This window comes from Antechinus flavipes, chromosome 1 (genome assembly GCF_016432865.1).
Source record: "Antechinus flavipes isolate AdamAnt ecotype Samford, QLD, Australia chromosome 1, AdamAnt_v2, whole genome shotgun sequence".
NCBI lineage: Eukaryota > Metazoa > Chordata > Mammalia > Dasyuromorphia > Dasyuridae > Antechinus > Antechinus flavipes.
The window spans coordinates 3,309,800-3,325,228 of record NC_067398.1 but is presented as its reverse complement, the minus strand read 5'-3'; the positions used below and the strand labels follow the sequence as shown (position 1 = coordinate 3,325,228).

The 15,429-nt window shown below is 60.2% G+C and overlaps 1 protein-coding gene across 1 annotated transcript; it reads left to right on the top strand.

Moving 5' to 3' along the window:
* Positions 1 to 3,138: 3,138 nt before the first annotated feature.
* Positions 3,139 to 14,807, top strand: GHRHR (growth hormone releasing hormone receptor). The gene is made up of 13 exons (XM_051973569.1): positions 3,139 to 3,483; positions 3,984 to 4,091; positions 4,499 to 4,596; positions 6,015 to 6,112; positions 7,898 to 8,033; positions 8,464 to 8,617; positions 8,985 to 9,364; positions 9,573 to 9,594; positions 9,997 to 10,280; positions 10,585 to 10,676; positions 11,375 to 11,504; positions 12,326 to 12,367; positions 13,635 to 14,807. Exons 1-13 carry the CDS (start codon positions 3,288 to 3,290, stop codon positions 13,716 to 13,718), a joined length of 1,824 nt encoding a protein of 607 aa, XP_051829529.1. The 5' UTR covers positions 3,139 to 3,287; the 3' UTR covers positions 13,719 to 14,807.
* The last annotated feature ends 622 nt before the right edge of the window (positions 14,808 to 15,429 follow it).

Genomic DNA, 15,429 nt, shown 5'->3' with positions numbered 1-15,429 from the left:
AAGATGGTGCAAGGAGGTGGCTGGGCGAAGACTGGATGGGAAGCTGAGCGGGGTAATTGCCCGCTCCCTTGGCACCGCTGGGGGTGACCCCCGAACCTCTGCTTGCATTTGTCCCCGACTCTGTCCCAGAGGCCGTCTCTCTGCCTCCCCCGGCTCCTGGCTGTTAGTGCTGAGCTGGCCCAGCGCCCAGTGGGCATCTGCCTCTTTGCCCAGCGGGCACTGCACCCCCCATACTTTCTTAATCGATAGCCAGCCCGGGGCACGGTCAGGACAAACTCCGGGATGCTCTGCCCAGGAGGGCTGACGCCGGGAGACTCTTCCTTCCCCGGGGTAGTTTGGGCAAGAAAAGAGCACCGGCCTTTGGCTCAGGCAAAAGTTCCCGGCTGTCATTCACAGAGATTAAGCACCTACTGTGTGCTGAGCGTTGGACACTATGCAGGGAGGCAAGCAGCCATGAATGAAACAACCCCTGCTTCCAAAGGCCTCCCCTTCTATGGGAGGCGCACGTAAAACGCACCCGGGACACGCCTGAAGTGGACCTAGGCAGGAATACGCGTGGGTCAATGAGAGAGGAACCAGTGCTTAAGAGACCAGGAAAGGAAGGACAACATGCGCCCTCTGGTGCTCAAGTGCAACATAGAGAAATAGAGACACTTGGGTGGAGGCAAGGAGGGAGGGAATTCCAGGTGGGAACGAGGGAGGTGCCGCGTTGGGGGGGGGGGGCAGAAGGCCTGGATACCCGGACGCTGGAAACTGGGATCCAGGGAGGCCGGAAAGCTGGGTGGGGCAGGCTGTGCCAGGCTGGCAGAGGAGCTTACTTTCCGCCCGGAGGCTGCTGGGAGCCCTGGAGTTGTTTGGGCAGCATCACGGTGTCAGGAGCATCCTGTGCTCAGGAAACCGACTCCGGGGCAGTTTTCAGGACAGATGGAAGTGGGAAGACATCTGGGGCAGGGAGACCCTTTAGGAAGCTGTGGCAATGATGTAGTGGGAAGGGAATGAGGCTCTAAAGTAGTTCCCGTATGAGCGGAGGAAAGGGCCCGAAGGAACAACGTGCTGTAGAGACAGAGATGGCCACATATGTGGGGGAGGAATCCAAAGCGAGGCTAAGTGTATAAGCCCCCGAGACTGGAAGGTGGCCATGCTCTGAACCAAAATAGGGACGTTTGAAAGAGGGAGGAGTTTAGGGGAAAGGATAATAAGTTCAGTTTCAGACTCATTGAATTCGAGATCTCAGGAGCATCACGGTTGAAATGGTCAGTGAGAGTTTTATAAGAAACGATCAGCAGGATGGTTTCAGAAAGGGACACGATGGTTCGTGGAGGGACACGAACGGATGCTGAGCAAAGGGAGTAGAACCGAGAGAACATTGTACACAACAACAAGATTATGTGACGATCAACTCCGAGGGGCTTGGCTCTTTTCAACGACGAAGTGATTCAGGCCGTCCAACAAACTTGTGATGGAGGGAGCCCTCGCATCCAGATTATGGGCATTGAATGTGGATCAAAATGGTTTATTTTCCCCTTTTTGTTGTTTGCTTGCTTGTTTTTTCTCTCATTTCCCCCCTATTTATCCAATTATTCTTGCACAGCATGATACATGTGGAGATATGCTTAAAAGAATTGCTCCTGTTTAACGTAGATTGGATTTCTTGCCGTCTAGGGGAGAGGGGAGAGAGAGACATATGAAACACATGGGTTTTCAAGGACGAATGTTGAAAACTATCTTTGCGTGGATTTTGGAAAATGAAAAGTTATTATTAATATAAAAATGAAAATGAAAATTAAGAGGATACTAAGACAAAAAATGCCCACTAAGTCACTGAGAGTGTGGAAGTAGAAAGCAGAGGAAAGATTGGGGTTGGATATACAGAAGCAAGAATCATCTGACTAGTGTCGATAGTTAAACTTAATAAGTTACTGAGAGAAAACATAGGAGAAGAGGGCCTGGGATAGAACTCCAGGGGGTGTGAGATGGTTAATGAGCCAGAGGTGCAGGAGATCAATCAGGAGAGAGCATTTACAAACCCCAGGGAGAGAGTGATCTACCAGCGTTCGAGGCTGGGCAAGAGAGGTTAAGAAGGATGAGAACTGAGACAAGGACACTGGACCTGGCGATTAAGATGTCATCGCTTTGGAAAGAGTCATTTTAGTTGAGCGATGAGGTTGGAAGCTAGGATTCCAAGGGCTGAGAGTGAGACGAGAGGAAGCGGAGGCTGGTACAATGAACAGCTCTCTCTAGGACTTTGGTTTAGAAAAGGAGGTGAGATGTAGGATGATATCTGAGGGGATGGTCATGTTCTAGTGAGGGAGGACATGTCTTCAGACGGGAGAGAAAGAACTAGTGGGAAAGTTGAAGATTCAAGAAAAGGAGAAGATGATTGAGAACGAGGTCTGTTGGAGGAGACGGGAGGGATCTGATCTGGAACACATCTAGAGAGGCTGGCCTTGGCAAAGAGAAGGATCAGCCTGTGCCAGAGGCCCAGAGAAAATGAGAGATGATGTTGAGCATTTTGAGAGGGAGAGGAGCGGGACCCTCCTCAACGGGGTCTTCCCTCCTGGAAGGCAATCCTTTGGTACTTCCCCGATCGGTTCCCTGCCCCATTCACTACAACTATGTTCCTAGCCTTTTCTTCCACCCTCAGACCTTCAAAAGCCTCCTCTTCCCCTCACTCTCAGCTGAGAACCTTGTTTTCGATTTCACTGAAAAAACAGACGTTACTTGAGAGTTCTCTCCTCCCCCTCATCCTCATTTCCTTCTGCCACTCTCTGCGCCTTCACTTCTGTCCCACCCGGAGAGGCCGTCCTTGCCTCCTCAAGCCCCAGTGATGCCTTTGCGTTCCATCTTCCCCGGCAGATTTCCCCTCCTGATATCCCTCCCTAAGTTACCTTGGATTTCTTCCTGACCACTGGCTGCTTCCCCTTGGCCTGGGAACAGGCCCCTGGATTCACCATCTTCAAAAATCCCATAATTCAGTGCTGCCTCCCCCCAGTGGGGGATTTTTGGAGATGGTGAATCGATGGCAGTGAATCGATCGGGGAGTCGAGATTCTGGTCTCCATTCGACTCCATGTCTCGGACGTGCTCTCGGATTGTCGGACGTGCTCTCGGAATGGTTCTACGTGCATGTGCCGATGGGCCGACTTCCTCACCTTGCGCTCGTTCCCGCTCTGTGGGTCTCCTGGAGACTACACACCCCCAAAGGGAAGGGGCTCCAGCCTTTGCTTCTGCTCTGAGGAGACCCAACGTCCCAGCCACTTTTTGGCTGCTCTGCCCGGCCCCAAGACAATGGGCAGTACCTGGTGCCCCAGAACAGGGAGCCGGGCCCCTTCTCGAGGATGGGACGGGTATTGCAGCACTTCTGGGCGCCTTTCTCCGCAGGTGCTGGGGCTTGTGCACCCAGAATGCCATCTTCTCCAGGAGCTGAAGAAGGAGGAGCTGGCGTGTGTGCCAGGGGAGCAGGAGCCATCCAATGGCACCGCAGGTAGCCAGCCCTCCGGGCGTGGGGACCGCTAAGGAGCCTGGGATGCTCTGGGCTGTCAGTCCTCAGGGGCTCGGCAAATCACAACTTCCTCCTGCCCGGGAGAAGTCTGGTTCCCTGGCCTTCTCTCTGCCCTCATCCAGCCCATCTTAATCAGTAAAAGGCTTCCTTCTCTCCCTCCCAGTCCAACCCTTCCCCCAAGTGAAAGCCACCCCAAGCCTGGCGTGAGGTGCCCAGCGGAGGGGGCAGCTTTCCATCCTGGCCATTCAGCGGCTTTTCTCAGCACCTTGTAGCCTTCCCGACTGAGACAGAACGGGCTTTGGGGATCAGCCATGGGCAAGGCTCCCCCACCCCCATGGGCACTCCTGCTCCTCCTTAGAGGGCACAGCCAGTGCCCAGGCCACGTGGGCCCTTGCCCCCTGAGCCCTTGCCCCCTGCGCCTTCCCTGGTCTCGGGCTCTCCGCTCACGCCATGACCAGGCTGCCCACTCTGCTCCTGCCTAGGCTGCCAGAGGGACTGGGACGGTCTGCTCTGCTGGCCAGCCGTGGGTGCCGGGGCCTCAGTCACCCTGCCCTGCCCAGCCTTTTTCTCGCTCTTCAGCCCCAAGCCAGGTGAGGCGGTTCTGAGGCAGCCGGGGAGAGGGAGGGAGGATGGGGAACCTGGGTGGGGAGGAGGGAGGCAGACGGCATCTCCTGCTGACCTTCCTGGACGGACAAGAGCAGGAAAGACCAGAAGTGCTGAGCACAGGGCCAGGGTGAGATGCAGTTGGCTCCCGGCCCCTGCCCCACATCTTCCCGTTAGGTAAAGGACGAGGTTGGGATGGCAGCCGGGGGGGCATAGAGCTCAGAGACCGCCACTGAGGCAGGGCCGCGAGCACAGTGTCCTCCCCGATCCCCAGGGGTTCATTCAGGGCCTGCACCCCATCATTGGGGAAATCCTGGGGATCCCTGCAATGTCCGTGGGGACTCCTCGAGACAAATGTTCCCGCCCCCTCGTTATGATCTCTTCGCCCTTCCAGGAACGGTGAGGAGAGACTGCACGGCCACGGGATGGTCGGAACCCTCCCCGCCATACATGGAAGCGTGCCCGGTGGAGGTGGAATCTCTGGCTGAGGAGGTGGGTCGCTCCCAGGATGTTAAGGAGAAGGGAGAGGAAAAGAAGGTGCTCGGGGTGGGGGAGGAAAGGAAGGTGCCCGGGGCGGGGAAGGAAAGGAAGGTGCCTGGGGCGGGGAGGAAAGGAAGGTGCGCAGGGAGGGGAAGGAAAGGAAGGTGCCCGGGGCGGGGAGGAAAGGAAGGTGCCCGGGGCGGGGAGGAAAGGAAGGTGCGCAGGGAGGGGAAGGAAAGGAAGGTGCCCGGGGCGGGGAGGAAAGGAAGGTGCCTGGGGCGGGGAGGAAAGGAAGGTGCGCAGGGAGGGGAAGGAAAGGAAGGTGCCCGGGGCAGGAAGGAAAGGAAGGTGCCCAGGGAGGGGGAGGAAAGGAAGGTGCCCAGGGAAGGGAAGGAAAGGAAGGTGCCCGGGGCGGGGAGGAAAGGAAGGTGCCCAGGGAAGGGAAGGAAAGGAAGGTGCCCGGGGCGGGGAGGAAAGGAAGGTGCCCAGGGAAGGGAAGGAAAGGAAGGTGCCCGGAGAGGGAGCAGGAGGCCCCACTGGTCCTTCCCCTTCCTGTTCCTAGGAATGACATCCAAAAGAATGGGAATAACAGATATTGGGAATAACAGGGATTGGGCAGTGAGTGATAGGCTGGGTTGATGATTTGGTGGTTCAGGCTCGTGTAGCCAAAAGCCCATGAGGCCCCGAGGCGGGAAGCCCGAGTTCTGGCCCCTACCTATGCTTCACATTTGTTCAAAGCCTGATCCCTGAGCCCACTCACCCATCCCCCCCACAGAGCAGGGCGAGTGTGTCCAAGTTCCTACTTTACAAATGGGGAAACTGAGGCCATAGGAGTTCACTGACTCCTATAAGATCACATGCTAAGTCAGTGGCAAAGTTGGAATGAGAACCCGGCTATCTGCCAGCTCCTCCTTACCGCCGTTTGCAGGTTTCTCATTCGTTTACGGAGGGAGTCTGAGTCTGCCACTTTTTTACTCGGGCCTCAGTTTCCCAAACTATAAAATGGGATAGCATCATTGGCTTCTACGCTACAAGGCTACTGAGAGGTTGGAGGGAGGCCCGGGTCCGAGAGAGCCTGAGGAAGAATAAGGGCCGCCCAGTCACGAGGCCCAGGCGGGGGTTCTCTTTGTGGGATGTGTGTCCCTCCAGCCCGGCTGCCCCTGCAGGTTCCCACCTTCCAAGCTGAGGCTTTCCTTGAGTTTGATTTCCTACCCTTGCCCCATCCCCGCTCCCTTTCCGCCCTGTTCCAAACAGCCTTGACGGGCCCGGAGCTACAGGAAACCATGTGGACCATTTGTGTGGATAAGCATGGCTTCGTACCCCTCACGTGGGAGCTTTAATGTTCATGTCCTGGGCTCGCTTTCCGTTGCTCCCCTCCCCCCCGGTGTGTCCTTGCCCGGCCTGCCAGCTCACAGTCCTTTCCTTTCCAGAAATCCTACTTCTCCACGGTAAAGATCATCTACACCACAGGCTACAGCGTCTCACTTGCTTCCCTCCTCGTGGCCATCAGCATCCTAATGATGTTCAGGTATCTCCCGTCTCCCCCGATGCTGGGGATGGCCAATGGTCATCAGTAACCATCAGTGGTCACCAGGGGTCACTCAAGCTCATCAGTGATCCTCGATGGGCATCAGTGATGTCCGATGGTCACCAGTGTTCATCACTGATCTCCAATGGTCATCTGTAATTATCAGTGATCCCCAATGGTCACCAGTGCTTATCAGTGATCTCCAATGGTCATTGGTAATCATTACTGGTCACCAATGGTCATCACTGATCCCTAATGGTCATTGGTAATCACCAGTGGTCACCAATGGTCATCACTAATCCCTAATGGTCATTGGTAATCACCAGTGGTCACCAGGGATCCCCAGTGCTCACCACTTATCACCAACCACCAGCAGCCATCTCTGCTGGAAGCTCGTCCTCCTGTGTCACGACCCCAGACCCACGCGCTCCGGCCCCCAGTACCTTGCACCGACCTTGCGTATGATATGTAAATACTTACACGTGCCACTGTTGGCGCCCCCCAGAGGATGGGAGTTCTCCGTGGCAGGAACCATCCCTGCTTTTGGCTTTGGAGCCCCAGTGCTCAGCCCAGAGCCGCCTGCACTGGAGCTTAACTGATTGACCGACTGTTCCTGTCCCTTGGTGACGATCACAGCGTCTCTGCTGGTTCTGAAAGGCTCAGAACACAACTGGACACCGATAAATGCAAATGGGTGGGGAGGGAGCTGAGGGCGCCCCCTCTGGCCAGGAGAACCTGCAGGAGCCGGGGAAGTGGGGCAAGAGGGTCTGACTGAGGGTCCGATCGGAGCAAGGGGCGGGGCCTGATCCCAGCAGAAGCCCCAGAGCCGTAGGGCCCTCTGCTCAAGCAGCAGGAACAGCTCCTCATTACCTTGTGGTCCATTGGGGAAGGCTTCTGCAGAATTTCAGAGCAGGCTTACAGAGAGAGACAGAGAGAGACACAGAGAGACACAGAGACAGAGAGGGAGAGAGACAGAGACAGAGACAGAGAGACACAGAGAGAGACAGAGACAGAGAGAGAGATACAGAGAGAGACAGAGACATAGAGAGAGAGACAGAGACAGAGATAGAGACAGAGAGAGATACAGAGACAGAGAGAAGAGAGACAGAGACAGAGAGAGATACAGAGACAGAGAGAGACACAGAGACAGAGAGGGAGAGAGACAGAGACAGAGACAGAGAGACACAGAGAGAGACAGAGACAGAGAGAGAGATACAGAGAGAGACAGAGACATAGAGAGAGAGACAGAGACAAAGATAGAGACAGAGAGAGAGAGACAGAGAGAGACACAGAGACAGAGAGAAGAGAGACAGAGACAGAGAGAGATACAGAGACAGAGAGAGACACAGAGACAGAGAGGGAGAGAGAGAGACAGAGACAGAGAGACACAGAGACAGAGACAGAGAGGGAGAGAGACAGAGAGACAGAGACAGAGAGGGAGAGAGAGAGACATACAGAGAGACAGAGACAGACACACACAGAGAGAGACAGAGAGAGAGAGATAAGGAAAGAAATCTGCAGAGACAGACAGACACACAGGGAGACAGACACACATGCACAGAGAGAGTCGGTCCAATCCAAGAGCCAACGCTCTTGTTGGCCTCCATCCACAAGGTGCCTGGTCCATAGCCTGCCTCCAAGGGCTTCCATCCTAACTTGGTCTCTAATCCTTGGCCCCCTGACCCAGCCCCCCCCCATTTTCCTGACCCCTGTTGCCCCGCCTACCTCCCTCCCCCATTCCCCCCCCCCGTTGGCAGACTCTGACCCTGTGCTCCCGTGTCCCAGGAGGCTTCGCTGCCCCAGAAATTACATCCACATCCAGCTCTTCTGCACGTTCATCCTCAAAGCTGTGGCCGTTTTCGTCAAGGACGCCATTGTTCTCCAAGAGGAGTCCGAGGTTGACCACTGCACCTTCTCCACGGTGAGGGCCTGGCCCCGGGGGGGGGGGGGGGGAGGGCTGTGGGGGGGAGGGCAAGCACCAGACCGCTCCTGTCACTTGGTGACTGTCACCTTCTCTTCTGACAAGTCCTGACGAGCGCCCCCTGCGGGCCTGGGCTGCAAGCCCCGTTCTCCTGGCCCTCCACTCCAGGGAGCCCGGCCATGCTCATCCTGCCAGCCCCGCCCCCATTGCTCCTCACTGAGTCCCGGCGCTCTCTGGGCTTTCTGGAGGCGCCGGCTCCCTGCCCGTGGCCTCCGAGCCTCCTTCCAGCCGGCCTGGCCTCCAGCGCCCCCACTCTGTGCGGGGACTGAGGGCCACGGGCACCCGGACACTTGGGCCAGGCCCTGCCTCCTGCAGCAGGGACAGAGCCCCCCCTCCCCCCGGCCCTGACCTCCCCCGTCCCTGCCCCCAGACCGGCTGCAAGCTCTCCGTGGCCTTCTCCTACTACGCCACCATGACCAACTTCACGTGGCTCCTGGTCGAGGCCGTCTACCTGACGTGTCTGCTGGCCACGGCCTTCCCCAACGGGCCCAGGCACTTCTGGTGGCTGGTTCTCGGGGGCTGGGGTGAGTCTTGTGGGGAAAGCCGGGGCGGGCTTTAGGGAACAGTCTCCTTCTGGAGTCAGGGGACAGCCTATGGCCAGGGTCAGGGGTCAGTCTGTGGCTGAGAAGCGGGGCTCTCTGTGCCCAGGGTCAAGGGTCAGTCTGGGCCATGATGGAGGAAGAGGGGAAGGGGTAAGGATGGCCCAGCCTGGAATCGGGCCCCTGCAGCCCCAGACTGGAGCAGCTTCTGCTGACAGCCGGGGTCTGGAGGCGGCTCCGGGGGCCCAGCTCTGCTCGTCTCCTCCCCAGGCTTTCCCACGGTTTTGATCCTGGTCTGGATCTTCTTCAAGTTGGCTTTTGAAGACAGAGTGTGAGTCCTCCCCCCGCACAGCCACCCTCCACCTGCTGCCACACTGTGTGTCCCCCACTGCCTGCTGCCACACTGTGTGCCCCCTACCTCCTGCCACACTGTGTGCCCCCCACTGCCTGCTGCCACACTGTGTGCCCCCTACCTCCTGCCACACTGTGTGCCTCCCACTGCCTGCTGCCACACTGTGTGCCCCCTACTGCCTGCTGCCACACTGTGTGCTCTCCACCTCCTGCCACATTGTGTGCCCCCCACTGCCTGCTGCCACACTGTGTGCCCCCTACCTCCTGCCACACTGTGTGCCTCCCACTGCCTGCTGCCACACTGTGTGCTCCCCACTGCCTGCTGCCACACTGTGTGCCCCCCACTGCCTGCTGCCACACTGTGCAGCCTTAGCTGCCTTGGTGAGGACAGAAGCCCACCCATTCCTCAGCACCCTTTGGTGGGCACACACATTCACCGCACCCCATGTTCTCACCCTCATGTATCCACGCGCACTCACGATACTCACACTTACAACACACACACATATTCCCATGGACCCCCCATTAATTCACAACACACATTTGTGCACACATTCACCATGCACACTCACACTTTTTTTTCCCATAGTTTTTTATTCACAAGTTCTATGGTAATTTTCCAGCACTGACAGTTGCCAAACCTTTCGTCCCAACTTTTCCCCTCCTTCCCCCACCCCCTCCCCGGGGCAGGGTGACCAGTACATGTTAAATATGTTAAAGTAGAAGTTAAATGCGCTACATGTTTACCCGCCCAAACCGTTATTTTGTTGCACAAAAAGACTCGGACTCGGAAACAGTGTCCACTTAGCCTGGGAAGGAAATAAACAAGGCGGGGGCAAACATAGAGGGGCGGGAATCTGGGCGGCGCTTCCTGGCCGTCTCCCGGAGCTCTCTCCCGGGCGCAGCTGGTTCAGTTCGTTCCCGCCCCCTTGGAGCTGTCGGTTCCTCTCAGGCTGAGAGGGGCCGCGTCCCTCAGAACTGATCCCCACAGAGTTGTTGTTGCCGTGTATAAGGATCTCCGGGCCCTGCTCCTTTCCCTCAGCGGCGCTCACACTCTTATACACTCGGACAGCCCCCCCCCGCCCCCGCCCCAGCGGCGGGGGCCTCCGGAAGGCGGGCAGAGGGTGCAGGGGCGGGGCCCTGCGGGCACGCGGCAGCCTCCCACCGGGCACCGCGCTGCTGTTCTACCCTTGCCTCCCCCTCCCCCCCACTGTTCTATCCTTGCAGGTGCTGGGACATGAACGAGGGCTCCCCCTACTGGTGGATCATCAAAGGGCCCATCGTCCTTTCAGTTGGGGTGAGGTGGACCCTCCCTGGTGATCTAGCAAAGCCCCAGCCCCCACCTCAGCCTCCTCCGCGCTTCGAGGGCCTCAGGGTGTGGGGAAAGACGGAAGGGGGGCTGGAGGGGGGAGGGGCGACACTGGGGGGGCTGGGCAGAGGGGAAAGGCAGGAAAGGGGAAGGCCCTCGGCCTGGGGCACTGCTCAAACCTGGCCGACCTCCGAGGGCGGGGGATGAAGAAGCCGGGTCCCAGGCTGGCGGGGAGGCGCCGGGGTGACCCCCGCGTGTCCGGCTGAGCCCCCTCCCCCTTGTCTGACCACAGATCGCCTTCGGCCTCTTCCTCAACATCGTCCGCATCCTGCTCCAGAAGCTGGACCCGGGGCAGGGCAGCCTCCACAGCCGCGCCCAGTACCGGTGGGGGCCCAGCCGGTGCGGGGGGGCAGGCGGGGGGGGCTCTGTCCCGAGGGGTGGGGGGAGCTGTGGAGGGGTGGCCGGTGGCGGAGCCGAAGGGGGAGAGGGCCCGGGAGGCGGCCGGGAGGGGCGCAGAGGCCCGAGGGGCACCTCCCCCGCCCTGGGGAGGGCAGAAGGCCCAGCAGGTACCAGGGCAGGAGCCCCGGAGGTCTGGGCTGCTGGAGGAGCCCGCCCTCCCAACAGTCCCCGGGGCAGGCGCTATCCTCCCCCCAGTTCCCAGCGGAGGAAGCGGAGGCAGGAGGTGGCGCAGTGGCCCGGGGTCCCCGGGCGAGGGTCCTCAGCAGTAACCAGAGACCGGGGCCAGGCTGGGGGACAGCCGAGGCTGCCCATGTGCTGCGCTGGGATGGGAGGCCGTCAGGGGGCGCTCCTGGGGAGGCTGGGGCAGGGAGCGGGATTTGAACTCGTCCCACCGGAGGGGAAGGAGGACTAGCTCTGGGCTGGGGCGGTGGGGACTCCTCCCCCCGTGGGTGGCCAGGGGCCCTTCATTCGTGGCCCTTACGGAACCTTGCTCAGAGGCTGTGGAAGCCTCCCCAGCCCCACCCCCCAGCAGAGGCCTGACGGCACCGGGAGATCCACACCCCCCCTCCCCCCTTTCCCTCCCCCCGGGGCAGGGCTTTTCCCCATCCCCCTTCTCTCCGCAGGCGGCTCTCCAAGTCCACCTTGCTCCTCATCCCGCTCTTTGGAACCCACTACATCCTCTTCAACTTCCTCCCCGACGGCGCCGCCACGGGCCCGCGCCTCTGCCTGGAGCTGGGCTTCGGCTCCTTCCAGGTGAGGGCCCCGGGCCGGGCGCCCCCCGCGCCGGGGGGGAGGGGAGGGCTCGGGCCGGCAGCCCCAGACTCCACGAGCCGAGTGCGGCCGGACGCGCCATGCAGGGACGAACATGGTCATCGCTGACCCGTGTGACCTGGAACCAGAAAGAGCTCTGGCCGCCGGCCCCGGGGAAGGGGGAGGGGAGGAGGGGGTCCCAGGCCCCTTGGGCAGCGGCAGAGAAGGGCGCCCCCCGCCGGCTTCCAACTTGGGCGAACTTTGCTTCCGGTTGAAGCTGGTCCCAGGCTCACTTATCCCCCTGGTGAGAGACAAGGGAAGGGGCGGAAGGACTCAGACCCGCTGCCCCATCGCCCATCGATTGATCAATCAACAAACTGGGGAGTTCAGCCTCCGGCCAGGGCAGCCGAGGCCCCCCCAGAAGGGAGAGAAACCAGGTGTTTCTTAGGGATCTTGTTAGGAAAGAAGCTCCCAGCTGACCCCTGGGGGGGGCTGCCAGGGGGCGTGGGGAGCCCCCCCTGGAGCGGAGGCTGGAGAGCTCCTCCCACGCCTCCCTGCAGGGGTCTCCGGTCCCATGAGGGCTGGACCGCGGTGGGCTCTGAGCAGCTGGGCCAGCTTCAGAAAACAGGGCCGGAGAGGGGAGAGGGGGAGGCCTTTCTCTCCAGAGTGATGGGCTGGAGGATGTGGGGGCAGAGCAGGGAGTGCTCAGGGGCCGGTGCTCCCGGGAACAGGGAAGCATTTGCTTGAAGGGGGCCAGGCCAGGTGGAAAGGCCCTGAATGCCGAGGCTGAAGAGACCACCCAGATGCCTTTTTGATCCCTGCAGGGCTTTCTTGTGGCCGTTCTCTACTGCTTCCTTAACCACGAGGTGAGCCGAGCCGCCCGGGCACCCCCAGCTCCTCCTGGCCCCGTTAACGCCCTGTCCCTCCTGGGGCCCGGCACCCGAGCGCCCCCAGGTGGGCAGCGAGGTCCAGGCGGGCTCCGAGGCAGCCGGGCCTCCTAGCGAAGGCCCCCGTGGGAGCAGAACGCCCGCTCAGTCCCTTGGGTTTCCCTGAGGAGGCCGCAGTTTGGGGGCCCGGGCTGGGGCAGATGTGTCGGGGCTCGGTCCCCACTGTAACCAGATGATGGGGAGGGACAGGAACCCTTCAGAGGGAGCCCCGAGTCCCAGCCCAGCCCCGGGCTCCTGCTCTCAGAGCCAGAAGGGGAAGGGAAGGAACATGCGTTTATTAAGTGCCTACTGGGTTCACTTCACCTCTGTTGCCTCGTTGGATCCCCACCACCACCCGAGGCCTAGTGGTCTGAGCTCGGCCTCTACGGCGGCCGGAAGGAGCCTCAGAGGGGGAGAGTCTCACACCCACTTTATAGAGGGAGCCACTGAGGCCGGGCTGGCCAAGGCCTGGTGAAAGGCACAGCTGAGACACAGGCCCAGGCCCCTGCATGGGGGGGGGGGGGAAGCTGCAGGATGGTAGAGAAGGGAGGGAAGGAGAAAGGGAGGGAGGGAGGGAGAAAGGGAGGGAGGGAAAAGGGAGGGTTGGCATGAAAAAAAGCAGAGAGAGAAAATGGAAGGTAGATGAAGGGAGAGGGCTCACTCCCTGAGGAGAGGTCACTCTGATGTCCAGAAAGGGCGCTGTCCAATGGGCATCTGCCAATCCTGCGCCCCCGGCGCCAGGGCCCGGAAGAGTGTCTGGAAGGAGGGGAGGGCCTGGGCAGGGAGCCCCAGGAGGGAGCCTGAGAGAGGGCCCGAGTCGCTGAGGGAGCCGCTGGGAGAAGACACAAGCGGAGGGGGGTTTGTGGGGGAGATGGCAGTCTGCAGGGCCCAATTTGGGGGTGCCGGAGAGCATCTCTGGGGGTGTCGGAGAGCATCTCTGGGGGTGTTGGAGAGCATCTCTGGGGGTGCCGAGAGCATCTCTGGGGGTGTTGGAGAGCATCTCTGGGGGTGTCGGAGAGCATCTCTGGGGGTGTCGGAGAGCATCTCTGGGGGTGTTGGAGAGCATCTCTGGGGGTGCCGGAGAGCATCTCTGGGGGTGTTGGAGAGCATCTCTGGGGGTGTCGGAGAGCATCTCTGGGGGTGCTGGAGAGCATCTCTGGGGGCTGCACCCCAAGGAACCTGCCCTTGTTCCCTTCTGGTCCCCCAGGTCCGAGCGGAGCTGAGCAGGTGGTGGCGCAGGCAGGACCACGGCCTCGGGCTGCCACGGAGGGCACCCACATCTGAGGGCTAGAGCCCAGCGCCCGCCGCCCAAAGCGCCCCCTTCAGCGCGTCCTTCCTGCTGCCCCTGACCTTTCCTCCCTCCCCTCGGCCTCAGTGCTGTGCTCAGACAAAGTGGAGAGGCCGGAGGAGGAGGGAAGGCTGGGCATGGGGAGGACGGCACTCTCCCAACCCCCGGAGAGCCACGAGTCAGTGAGCTTTCCTTCTCTTAGGCCCCCCTCTCCAGGAAGCCCGCCTGGCTAGCTCTCCCCTCCTCCCGTCTCCCAGCCCTGGTCACCCTGTGCCTTGCATAGCAGCTGCAGTGGGGAAGGGCGGTGGGAGCTCCGGTGTATCCTGGGAGGTGGCCCAGGGCCCCGAGCCTTGGAGCAGACTGTGAACTTCCCGAGGGAGGGGTCTCCGCCTGCTTCTGCCCGCCCAGAGTCGGGTCGGGGGTCCAGGAGTCACAGCGAGCATCCCTGTATAATACCCTCCTGCTCTCCTCCCTCCTCCCTTGGTGTCTGTCCTGGAGCTCTGCCCAAAGGCCGGAAACTCGCACCTGTGGCCCAGAGAGATCCTCGAGGGATGGGCTATGGATGCTAAGGGAGAGCATTTTCTACAAGAAATGACCAGCAGGAGGACTTTAGGGAGGCCGGAGAGACTGACAGGAACTGAGGCTGAGGGAAGTGGGCGGGAGCAGGAGAGCATCACATACTTCAGCAACAAGACCCTGCGAGGATCAATTCTGACGGACATGGCTCTCGTCAGCAATGAGCTGATTCGGGCCAGTTCCTGTGGCCTCGTGAAGAAGAGCCGTCTGCTCCCAGAGAGGATTGTGGGAACGGAGTGTGGGTCACAGCACCGCATTCTCCCCTTTTTCTTGTTTGCTGCGTGTTTTCTTTCTCATATTTTCCTTTTTGATCTGATTTTTCTTGTGCAACATGATCATTGTGGAATTATGTGCAGAATTGCCCGTGTTTAACCTATATTGGATTACTTGCCATTTGGGGAGGGGACGAAGGGGAAAGAAAGAGAAAAAATTGGAGCACAAGGTTTGCAGGGTGAATGCTGAAAACTCTTTTTGCCTGTGTGCTGCAAATAAAACTTATTATCTTAAAGAATTAAATTGGCTCTCAGTAGATCCCTGATGGCTTGAATGGAGGGACGGTCTCCCCACCTACTCGTGCTCCCTCCTCCTGCCAGGGGCTCGTCCTCCCACAGCTCCTCCATCGGGATGGATCCGATGCTCCGGCCACACTGTAGGCCTTGGATCATTCCCTAGGCAGGGACCAGCTGGAAGGATGCCCCCCTTGGCTCCGTGGCCGGCCCCCACTTCCTTGCCCGGCCTCCGGGTCCTCACTGGGAAGATGCTGCAGCCCCCGGGTTGATGCTGCAGCCCCCGGGTTCGGCCATCCCCTGAGTTAGTGCCCACGCCGACTCGGCAGAGAGCGGCTCCTCCCGCGGCACCCACTGGGGCTCTGGGCAGCCAAGAGAAGGGCCCGTTGGAGGGAAGGGCTCTGGGTCATGGGGAGCGCGGGTCCATTTGTCCCTCGGCAGCCTGGTCTCCGTTCTCCCTAACTCGCGGGGACCCTTCCGGAGGTGACTCCAGGCCGGATACTCCCTCCGCTGCCCGCGGGCCTGGGACACGGGCCAGATGTCCGGCGGGGAGAGCGCTCCGCTTCCCGACTTCACATCTGGCCCCCGAGGCCACCGCGGGCCAGTCTCCCACGCTGCTCTCCTTGGGAAAG